Below are 12372 nucleotides of genomic sequence, written 5' to 3'. Positions count from 1 at the left end.
AGTGTAAAAGATATAGAAGAAGATGGCTTAATTGTGAATAAGCAGGAGGTATTTGAGGAAATAAATAACCTTGATGTCAATAAGGTGATAGGATTTGATTACATATCGCCACAATGCTCCAGGTAATTGGCTGGAGCATTGGCATGCCTGTTTAATAAGATTCTTATAACAGCACAGGTTCCAAGGGATTGAAAGGAAGGTAAAATTGTTCCACTGCATAAAGGTGATGATAAAGCTGCAGCTTCAGATTATAGATCAATCTGTATATCTGGAGTTGTGGTGAAGGTACTAGAGAGATTGGTGAGAAGTAACATACAGAAATGGGTTGATAACAGCAGTATTTTCTGTGGTTATCAGCATGGGTTTGTTAAAAGGGTGACCATGTTTTACTACTTACGTAGTATAACAATGTGGAAAATACCTTTGATGTGGGAGATGCATATATAATGGTATCATGAAATTCCTGATATATACCCGGGGGGGGGGGGGGGTACAGGATTATTATAATAGTACTACATGAAAAAGTTACACCATTACTAACTTCTGTTCAGTAATTTTCCACCAAATTAATCTGTTATTCTGTCAAGACCTCCAATATTATCAGATCTTATATTTCTGTCTTTTAAGGTGCTTTTTTACTGTATTAATCCATATACATCCTGGTCTTCCTCTGGATCTCTCTCTCTCTCCTGCCAACCTGGCAAAGAACACTTGTTTTTCTAATCTTTCTTCTCACATTCTGTTTAAGTGACCATACCACCTGAGATTAGCTCTACTAACATGTTCTTGAATGCTAACAATGCTGAGTTCTTTCCTATATCCTTATTTTTGATGTGATACTTCCACTGATGCCATCTGTTCAGAACCCTCATATCTGTGGTCTCTAGTCTTTGATCAAGTGCTTTATTTCTAACCCAGCTCTTGGATCCATCAGTTAAAATTGGTTTGTACACTGTCTTGTATACAGCTAATTTAGTGTTTTGACTAATTTCTTTCTTATTCCATATAAATTTATTCAGCTGACTTTCTACTATATCGACTTTATTAATTCTGTTCTCTATTTTCAAATTTAATTTACTAACTTCACTAAATATTGTGCTTAAATAGCCTAACTATTTTTTACTTGTCCTATAGGTTTACCATTTGGAATACAGTTGATGTTTTCAATGTTCTACCTATTTTCATTGGTTTTGTCTTTTTATTGCTGATTTTCATACCAAACCTATTACAACAGTTATTCAATTTAGTCAGGGAATCTTGCAGACTTGTACTGGATTTATTCAGAAGTATAACATCATCTGCATAATGTAAGGAGCTAAGATTAACATCACCAATTTTGATATGAGATTTAATACCACTTTCCTTCATAATGAGATCCATATAGATGATGAATAACAGAGGGGATAATGTACATCCTTGTCTGACACCAGATTTAACATTAAAACATCTTCCTGTACTTCTTTCAATTCTAACTGCTGACTTACAACTCAAAGACTAAGTACTGCCATATACCTTTTACAGATCTACAAAACTTGAATACAGATCTTTGTTATATTCCCATGATTTCTCAACAATTTGTTGTAAACTGAAAATCTGATCCTGACAATCTCTGTTTGATCTGAATCTGGTTTGTTCTTTACCAAGCTTCCCTTCCACAATTTTTCTTAGCCATTTCTCAAGTATACTTGCATAAAACTTATCAGGAAGACTCACAGGGGAATACCTCTGTATTTCTTGCATTTAGTTTCATTTTCTTTTTTATAGATAGTACTGTGAGAGCTCTGCTCCAATCCTCTTGAATTCTTCCCCCCCCCCCCCCAACTAGGCCTTCTGAATTATGGAATGCAGCCACTGTAAAAACTTTTATACCACCATATTTGAGCATTTCTTGCTGAATTGCATTTACTCCAGCAGTCTTTTCATATTCCTGACTGCATTCCTGTTGGGAGTTTTCTACCATTTTGCTGACACTGCTTATTATATTTAATATTCTTTCAAAATAATTACCCCAGACATCTAGAATATCATTCTTTGGTTTTCATATCACCTTTATCATCTCTTATTCCTTTTACAGTACTTTTTCCTCCATTTCACTTCATGACTGGGCTACTCGTTACTTGCTTAGCTACTTGCATTGAGGGATACTAAGACAATTGATGTGAAGTCATTAGCCTCTATTTACAAGTATCCCAGTCGTGAAGTGACTTCATGCACAAACTTTGTTTACTTATACTTGGATAAAGGATGAAACCAAGAATATAATTTCTTGGTATCTTTAATTTACAGTATAACCAAGTAACAAAACTTTCAACATCTATCTCTAATCCAAGTATTTTTGTAATAAGGTGTGACAACTTTTGACTACTTGTATATGTAAATATGACTTCTGCATTATTTCAACCTTGGTATCACTTCTTCGTCTGGCTCCCACAGATGAGACTGCAATAAAGGTCGAAACCAGTGTGGGTAGCGACCCTTCCCATAATGCTTAGCATTATACATGTGTGCAAGGATATGTGCTTTGCATTATGGGAAATTGATGTAAAGTCATTAGCCTATATGTACAAGTAGCCCAGTCATGAAGTTACTTCACATGCAAACTTTATTTGCTTACACTTGGATAAAGGATGAAACAAAGAATATAATTCCTTGGTATCATTAATTTATAAAAACTCTATTTTATAAAATGATGTATTAACATAATTTTTTTTTATTCTATTTATGGAGATGAAGACAGGTGAATTTAATTATAATGTGAAATTAAATTTTGTTTGGGGGGGGTATTAATAAAAAAAAACTATTGCATTACAGTAAATAAATGAGAACTGGAGAAGGAGAGCAATGAAATTACCTTGATGGACCTGTGTTACACTCAGGATTTTTCCATGAGTGCAGGTCACAAAGATGCCTCCAACGATCTTCATCTTGAGCCTCTCTCTTCCATGTTATACCCATAGATTTCACTAGTGGATCTTCCCATCTTGTAGGTGGTCTTGAGGTTTTCTCTTTATTCTTGGTTGCCAGTTGAGTATTCTCTATATCCATCTGTTATCCTTGAGTCTGGCTATGTGACCTGCCCATTTCATCTTGCTTTCATATACTGCAGTTACCACATCTTTTATGCCTGATCTCTTTCTTAGTTCCGTGCTTCTAACATGTTCCATTTTGCTGATGTTACAAATCCTACATTCTATTGCACACTGAGTTATTCTGAGAGTCTCTTCTTCTTTTCTTGTCGTGTTCCATGTTTCTGATCCATATGTGAGTGATGGAAGAATGTCACTATTAAATAGTTTTGCCTTTGCAGAGATGTCAAGATTTGGATCAGTAAGTGTTTCTTTTAGTCTGTTGCATGATAGCCATGCAGCTTTCTTTCTTTTTGCTAGTTCTTCAGATAAATCGTTATTCATTTTTATTGTTTGCCCTAAGTAATTGTAGGAGTCAACTTGTTCTATAGGGATGTTATAGTTACATGGGTGACTCACTTGTGTAGATGTTTTTGATCCATTTTGTTTTTTCTAGATTCATTGCTAAGCCTATCTTACTGCTGCTTGTGTATATTTTTTCACCCATTTCTTCTAGGTCTTTTGGGTTGTGGGATATCAGTAATAGATCAGCGTCAAACATAAGGATTTGTAGTTTTTCACCATCTATGCTTATTCCTCCATTTAGGTCTATTTTTTTCAGAATGTATTCTAAAGTGCTGGTAAATAGATTAGGCGAAATCACATTGCCTTGGCAGACCTCTCTCTTTATATCTATATTTATAGGTTGATCAAATAGGGTTATTTGTGTGGTCTGATTTTTGTTAATTTCTTTTATCATGTCAATGTAAGTAGGGTCCACATTTATTTCCAGTAAGGCACTGATGACTGCATTGTATTCTGTGGTATCAAATGCTTTTTTAAAATCAATAAAGAGGAAACATAGAAAGATTTCTGAACTCTCTTTATATAAGTGCTTTGTAAGGAATCTACTTTTATGTAAAAGCTTAGTTTTCTTAGATTAGTTTAAACAGTTCTTCAAGAATTGTTTAGCTGAGATGGTATGTTCTGCTAGCCCCATAGAGAGAGCATTGAAATACATTTATTTAACCCAGTTTCTTTCCAGTTTGTCTTTTATTTAAGATTTCTTAATACATAAGTTATTTGATTTATATAAAAAATAAATAAAATACAACATAGTGTATCTAAAGGAAAGTTATAAGAAGATACTCCTCAGCCTCCAGATACTTAGCTGCTTTTATGCATTGCATATCTTTATCCTATACTGTTTCAGAACACATAGTAATTATTTCCTAGTAACTGTTGATATGCTTTATTTTCTGTGACTGTCTTTTAAATTTCCATGAGTCTGCCATGGAGTTCTGATTTATCTATGCTTCCAGACAACTTCACCACTTGTCTCTCTGGCTGAATCAATAACTGTTTAGCTACTTTAATATAGGTACATAAGTTGACATACTTAGAAAAATTAAAGAGAGAAACTCATAAGCATCCTTAGTACATTAATAATGAAACACAATATAAAAATTACATTAAAAGAATCATTTTCAAAAAGTGCCACTATAGTGTTAATAGGACAACAGACCTATTTATATATTTTTATTTAAAAATATATATACAATAATATAATAATCATGAATTTGCCTTAAAATGATATAATAATATTTCCCATAAAAAGGATAACCAAAGGCCATCAGATTTGTTTAAGGCTCAGTCAGTATAGAAAGATTTCAGAACTCTCTTTATATAAGTGCTTTGTAAGGAATCTACTTTTATGTAAAAGCTTAGTTTTCTTAGTTTAAACAGTTCTTCAAGAAGAACTGTTTAGTTGAGATGGTATGTTCTGCTAGCCCAGACTGTTCTAATTAATGGTACTCGATTTATTTACGATTTATGTTCTTCCTGAGATAGCTGCAGATCTGTCAGACTGTCTAAAGCAGTGCTTCCCAAACTTCTGGATGTCAGGGTCCCCTTTGGAAAAATTAAAATATTTCGCAGCCCCCCCCTCCCTCGAAAAAAAATTGTAATATACACATATATTATTATAATATTTATTGTATTTATATTCAATACAAAACATACACAGCAAATATTGCAAAAATCAAATGCAAATACAGGTATCCCTTGATATATGCAGTTAATTAATCCTCGATGGACACCGCATATATCAAAACCACATTATTCAATGTTAAGAATTAAAGGGAATAATTATAATGAATCCTGCAAAATATAAAAGATATTATTATAATATTTATTGTATTTATATTCAATACAAAACATACACAGCGAATATTGCAAAAATCAAATGCAAATACAGTATTACATTTTTAGCATCTTACATACACATTTGACATGGCACATTATGTCATATTTTTATATAGATAGATATCTTGTTATTGTACATTTACAGTAAAAGCACATGAAACATAAAATGTTTAGTAATAAAGAAAGAATTAAAAACATAAAAGAAGTTTAATAACAATTTAATGTGATGGATGTGTTTCAATACTGCTACACAAAAAGTCAATATCAATATAAATAATAAAGCAACACATAAAAACCACAGTGAAATCTTTAATTAGTAAAAGGACAGATATTTCGTACTAAAATTAATAGTACATCTTCAGTGTCTGTAACAGTAATAGGAATGGAATACAAGCAAAACGTTCGGTCGATCACCTATTAAAATACAATTGCTACCACGTGCTAGGAAATAATAGAAATAACAAATTTAATCTATTAAGATAAATGGTTTTTTACATAAGATAAAAGTCTCCCAGATCTTTGAGAGAGACATACAGTCATTTCTATTTAAATTCGGTCGGTGTAAGATAGTTACACAACTTTCTTTGAATAAGCGTTCATATTTGAATCTGCATCTATGGAGGAGAACTGCTTTATCCCACTGGACACTATGAGTAGAGTCAATACTGTGCTGCGCCAGACCAGACTTCAGAGATTTGTTATAATCGATATAATATTGATGTTCTTTTGTTCTTTTTTTCCAACGAACGGCCAGTTTGTCCAAAATAAAAGACAGACATCACATTCACAAGGTATTTGGTAAATGCCAGCCAAAGATAGAGAAGACAGTTTATCCCGTGTAGAAGGTAATAAAGAAGAAATTTTAATGATAGGAATATATGTTGGAAACAATTGATACTTTTTCAGAATTCTACCTATAGGTTCTAAGATTCCTGGAATGTACGGAATAGGAACTCTGCAGATTGTTGAAGAAACTGTAGGTGTTGGAACATAAGAGTCAAGTATCACATTGGATTTGATTGGAGTTGTAATCATTTGATTCCATTAACTTTTTAATGATGGAAAGTTCTTGTTGTAAGATTATTGGGGAAGAGCAAACTTTATGTGCTCTATGAATTAGAGATTTAAGAATGCCAAATTTTTGAGATATGTGATGCACAGACCTTTTGTGAATGTATCTGTAAATGTGGGTTTTCAAAAGACGCTTGCGATAAGGTACCAGAAGACGTTCTAGTAAGGAGGATGTCCAAAAATGGTAAAGTACCAGAGTTTTCTTTTTCCATAGTGAATTGGATGCGTGGGCGAAGGTTATTTATCCATTGTAGAAAAGTGGAAAGTTGGAAAGTTCGTCTTCAGTGTGTGGCCAAACAGCAAAAACATCATCGATGTAACGGTACCAAAGAGATGGTTGATCAATTCATCCTCAACCATCTCTTTGGTACTATGTCTCAAAAATTGGGCATTCTTAAATCTCTAATTCATAGAGCACATAAAGTTTGCTCTTCCCCAATAATCTTACAACAAGAACTTTCCATCATTAAAAAGTTAATGGAATCAAATGATTACAACTCCAACCAAATCCAATGTGATACTTGACTCTTATGTTCCAACACCTACAGTTTCTTCAACAATCTGCAGAGTTCCTATTCCGTACATTCCAGGAATCTTAGAACCTATAGGTAGAATTCTGAAAAAGTATCAATTGTTTCCAACATATATTCTTATCATTAAATTTTCTTCTTTATTACCTTCTACACAGGATAAACTGTGTTTCTCTATCTTTGGCTGGTATTTGGTAAATGCTTGTGAATGCGATGTCTTTTATTTTGGACAAACTGGCCGTTCGTTGGAAAAAAAAAAATAAAAGAACATCAATATTATATCGATTATAACAAATCTCTGAAGTCTGGTCTGGCGCAGCACAGTATTGACTCTACTCATAGTGTCCAGTGGGATAAAGCAGTTCTCCTCCATAGATGCAGATTCAAATATGAACGCTTATTCAAAGAAAGTTGTGTAACTATCTTACACCGACCGAATTTAAATAGAAATGACTGTATGTCTCTCTCAAAGATCTGGGAGACTTTTATCTTATGTAAAAAACCATTTATCTTAATAGATTAAATTTGTTATTTCTATTATTTCCTAGCACGCGGTAGCAATTGTATTTTAATAGGTGATCGACCGAACGTTTTGCTTGTATTCCATTCCTATTACTGTTACAGACACTGAAGATGTACTATTAATTTTAGTACGAAATATCTGTCCTTTTACTAATTAAAGATTTCACTGTGGTTTTTACGTGTTGCTTTGTTATTTAATTACTATGCCACAGGTTCCACTAAAAATCAGGTGAAATATTTGAAAGTGCAATTCTTAGATTTCTGCTTTGAAATGAAACTTATATGAATAAGCATATATTTACTAATATTCATTAAGCGCTGAAATACGCAGGAAGCAAAATTTGTGAACCCGCACCAATGTGTGATTTTTTCCATTAAAATATAAAAAATAACAAAAGAAATAATAAATAATAAAAATTGAATACGTTTCTTTTAAGATAAAAAAATCTACTTAGTCTTAAAACATTTTAAATTTGTTTTCATTATTTCACCCCCCCCCTCAACCAAACCTATGTCCCCCAAGGGGGCTCCGGCCCACAGTTTGGGAGGCGCTGGTCTAAAGTATGACAAGCCACGGAGCATGGGATCTGGTAGACACCTGGAAGATTGAGTGGAAAAAGCTTGTCTTTAGATGAAGAAATGAAAGTAGAAATCTTCTTGACTTATTATTATTATTAGTCACTTCCAGGGAGTCCAAAGACTCATCATGGAGGGCATCTACTCTACAACTCTGTCTCCACCACTCACAATCCACCAACTGACCACAACTACATCAGTGCCATCTATTGCCAATCACCACCACTAGTATCTCCACAGACAATCAAAAACATCCATGCCCACGGCGGGATTCGAACCTGCAGCCTTTTGGCTGGAGAGCAGATACGCTAACCACTCGACCAGCCAGGCTAGCCAAAGAACTAGATATTATTATTATTATTAGACACCTCCAGGGAGTCCAAAGACTCGTCGAGGGAAGGCACCTGCTCTACAACTCTCTGTCTCCACCAACTCACCTCAACTACACCAGCGGCATCTATTGCCGACCACCATTTCCACAGACAATCACAAACATCCATGTCCACAACTCTCTGTCTCCACCACTCAATCCACCAACTGACCACAATTACACCAGCGGCATCTATTGCCGACCACCACCACTAGTATTTCCACAGACAATCACAAACATCCATGTCCATGACGGGATTCGAGCCCGCAGCCTTTTGGCTAGAGAGCGGATACGCTAACCACTCGGCCAGCCAGGCTGGCTGAGTGGTTAGCGTATCTGCTCTCCATAAGCGTATCAGCTTATGTAATAATAATAATAATATACAATATTCCTTGCCCTTGTGGCCTTTCATACATTGGCCAAAATATTGAGAAGTTTTGAAATAAAACAGAAGGAACATATTGACGACGTTAGCACAACAGTGAAAACAACTCGCTTGATTTATCATTTTCCCATGCACACCACCACCACACTGAGTGTAACAAGATCTCTATGACTTACATGGACAACTTCATTACCTGAAATATAAAGGCATCTGCTATGGTTATATGTTTATACTGTATGCTTAAAAGGAACCAAGAAATGCTCGTCTGTTATATTTGGAAGTTGCTCATCAAATCTTTTCTTACATCAGACTTCAACTTTTCAGCCAAATCTCCAAACAATACTGAACAACAGCTAAGTCATACCACCTCCTACTTTCTGTGGATTTTTGTGATTTTCATGATTTATATTGTAATGGTTCCTACTTAGCTTTGTTTAGTAATGTTTTAGTTTACGTTTACCAATTTTGCATTTAGTTTTATATTAACCAGAAGAAGCCCTAAGATTTAATGGCGAAACTAGTCAATTCCTGTAGTTATTTATGTCCATTTAAAACCCAGTTTTTTCTTGTTATACTGATTGGTCAAAAGTCTCCTGTCAAATACTTTTGTACATTTTTTTTTTTTTCCCAATTCACCATGATACTCCATTTTATCCTGCTCAAAACTAAATTGTGGTCACTTCCTGTATCCATTTCCCTATATAACTCTTGTGTCCTGGACCAGTGTGAATGATATTACTATCAAACATAACATAGTCAGTAAGACTTTTCTTATTTCTTTTGTGTTCTCTGTGTGTGAATTTATATACATTTTTATGTTGGAACCTAGTATTAATAATGATTATTCAGAAATTAAGCAGTTACTTTTTTGTAACTGCTTAAGATGACTCGAGTAATAGACTTGTTCAGGGTGCTGTTCAGCTGTAAAAGGAGCTGGATGGGCAGCTGCTGCTCTTGTTTCTCTATGTTTGTTAGAAATGGGAGTGGGGGGGGATGACATAATGGATGCCATTAAAATAAAAACAGACATCTAAAGCTAATAATTAACTAAATTTATTTAGCTAATTAGACTGCTAAGCCAATATTTCACCTTGGTCACCAAGGCATCTTCGTGTGACAAAGAGACATATTAAGCATATGCATGCAGGCATGCTAATAGGAAAGCAAACACAAACTAATTGTAAAAGGTGGGCTCCTACAGTCCTAACTGCCATCCTCTTTGGATGTGTTGATGGACACTTGCTAAAGGTATCAAAATGATGAGGATCTCCCAGATTTTTGGCAATATGATACAGCCAGATTTGTTTAAGTCTATGGAATGCTATAGCAGATTCCAAAATAGAATCTTTGATTTAAATCTGTTTCTGTATAGGAGTGAGGTTTTTTTTCCCCAATGGATTTGATGATTTATATCCATGGCATAGCCTACCATCCCAAAATGACTGTAGCATAGTTGAAGGATATATTTTCTGTATATGTTCTTCTAGATGGATATTGGTTGTTCTTCCTGTTTGTCCCAAACTTAAATAAATTTGGCTGCATCACATTGCTGAGGCCATCATTTTGAGACTGTCAGCAATGCCCATCATCCCATCCATACAGGGCACCACTTAGGACTGTAAGAACTTCCCTTTTACAGTCAGTCTCTGTTTGTCTTTCTACTAGTGTATCTGCATGCAGATGCGTAGATATCTCTTTGTGCCCATAAAGATGCCTTGTTGACCAAAAGTAAAATATTGCCTTAGTATTATAATTAGCTAAATAAATTTAGTTAGTTAATTATTCGCTTTAGATGTCTGTTTTATCCCATTAATCATCAACCTGAGTAAAAATCAAGGTCCAAGCATCCATAACAGAATAATGGATACTAAGTATAGTCTCTGGGAAAATTTGGCTGAACAGTGACCATGGATGAATCTATCCATAGAGGAGACACGATGTGGAAACTGGTCATCTGTGAAGACAGTAGCTGAAAAGCGTCTGTAAGAGGAGGGGTAATAAACCAACTAAACTGCTCTCTTCTAAATTGCACCAAGAATTTTTAGAGAGGACCTTAAGTGCACCACCTGAGATGTGAGAGCAGTATTACACACTAGGGCAAATTTGAGATTTCTACAGAGTAAGCACCTAGGCAGAAGAAAAGTAATTTCTAGAATGAAAAATTATGCCAAGTTTTTTGGAACCTGAGGATGCAATAGAAGTGATGTGATTATGCCATGAAAGAGTAGAAGTAAGAGTGAGTCCAAGATGAGAGAGATCTGGTCTTGACTGTTAAGTTGAGCATTATCAAATGTAATTTGGAGAAGAACTAAGTCCTTTTTTGTAAGAAATAGCAAAACATTTTTAGAGTTTCACACCATTGCAAGATGGTGTGAAAATCAGTGTTCAGGGCACTTATTGTAGATGATGTTGAAGCTTGAGATATTTGAATGTTATGAGGTTTATCATATGAGTAGGATGCTATTCTTATTAACTATGCTCAGCAGTGGTAGTTATTGACAGGAGCCTATTCTGGGTATGACAACATTATTAAAAATTAAAAAGTCATTAAATTTGTTTACCATTTTTAACAATTTTTAACTTGAGCTTGTCAGTAATATTTTCATTTGAAAAGGCATACACAAAATATCTTCAATGCTGTTTTCCATTGTCAAGAAGGATAAAATAACTGTGTGTACTTTTGTTTAAGTACACAGGAAACCACAAGGAATAACTAATAGCACTCTGCTTCTCAGTTGTCAGTAATCTATTGTACTAAGTGGAACTAATCTATCTGTGCTGCTGAGAACCCAAAATGCCTTTTAATTGCTATGCAAATTTCACTCAGTGCACATTCATCTGTCTGTGCAGCTTGGGCTCCATTTTCATTTACCTTTTAAAAAGCACATTGATCCCTAATTACATGGAAACTATATTTTTCTTGCTTCATATAGGACTAGTCAATGCCTTGCTTCGACAGAAACAGTAGTCTTATCTGATTTATAGTCAGTTGATATTTGCAATTTCCTGATTATTTATTTAAAATTAATAACTGCCTTCAAATGATTTCTTCATGAATTTCTCAGGTGTGCAGCATACATCTACCTGAATATATATCCCTGACTATGCTCTTTTCACCAATTTTTCCCAAAACATTTCTGTATGTTTACTGTACAGTTTGTACTCTGCTGTTTAGACCTCTAATTAGAACCATATTTTCATTTGTAAACTAAAAATATTGAACTAAAATATAGCATAATTTAATATTGTAATTATCAACAGATTCTTTTCCTCTTTCTGCCTTCTTGCTTGCACATAGCACTGTTATGTCATAGACTTGGGGACCTTTTGGGTGTGGGGATAATAATCCCTTAAAACTTTAAAATTCTTAACTTTGAAGAATAATTTAATTAAAATATCTGTTGAAATGTATATTAATTTATTTTTTTAATATTACACATAATAAATTTACCAATGAAAGGTTGGATCTCCAGACAGCAGTTTGAAGAAACCTGGATGGCATTGTTAGGCGTCCTTAGTGCTACACCTGTTGGTGATATTGAAGGAAAAGAGGTAATTTATATTGGAAACATTTCTAACTATATGTATATAAATTTGTATTTTGTTTTATGTTGTGCCAAGCATAATACTTGCATTGCTGATTTCTTT

General features: G+C 34.3%; 1 protein-coding gene across 1 annotated transcript in view; it reads left to right on the top strand.

Moving 5' to 3' along the window:
• The window catches only part of htt (huntingtin), a 1164033-nt gene that overhangs the window by 894208 nt on the left and 257453 nt on the right, over positions 1 to 12372 (top strand). The window contains exon 44 of the mRNA XM_090393484.1: positions 12185 to 12276. Within this exon, the coding sequence (XP_090249610.1) occupies positions 12185 to 12276 (92 nt within the window). The remainder of the gene's footprint in view (positions 1 to 12184; positions 12277 to 12372) is intronic.

This window comes from Typopeltis vanoorti, chromosome 5 (genome assembly GCF_054136105.1).
Source record: "Typopeltis vanoorti isolate ZY-2024b chromosome 5, IOZ_Tvanoo_1.0, whole genome shotgun sequence".
Lineage (NCBI taxonomy): Eukaryota > Metazoa > Arthropoda > Arachnida > Uropygi > Thelyphonidae > Typopeltis > Typopeltis vanoorti.
The sequence above is the reverse complement of the archived record's forward strand: the minus strand, read 5'-3'. Positions and strand labels throughout refer to the sequence as shown.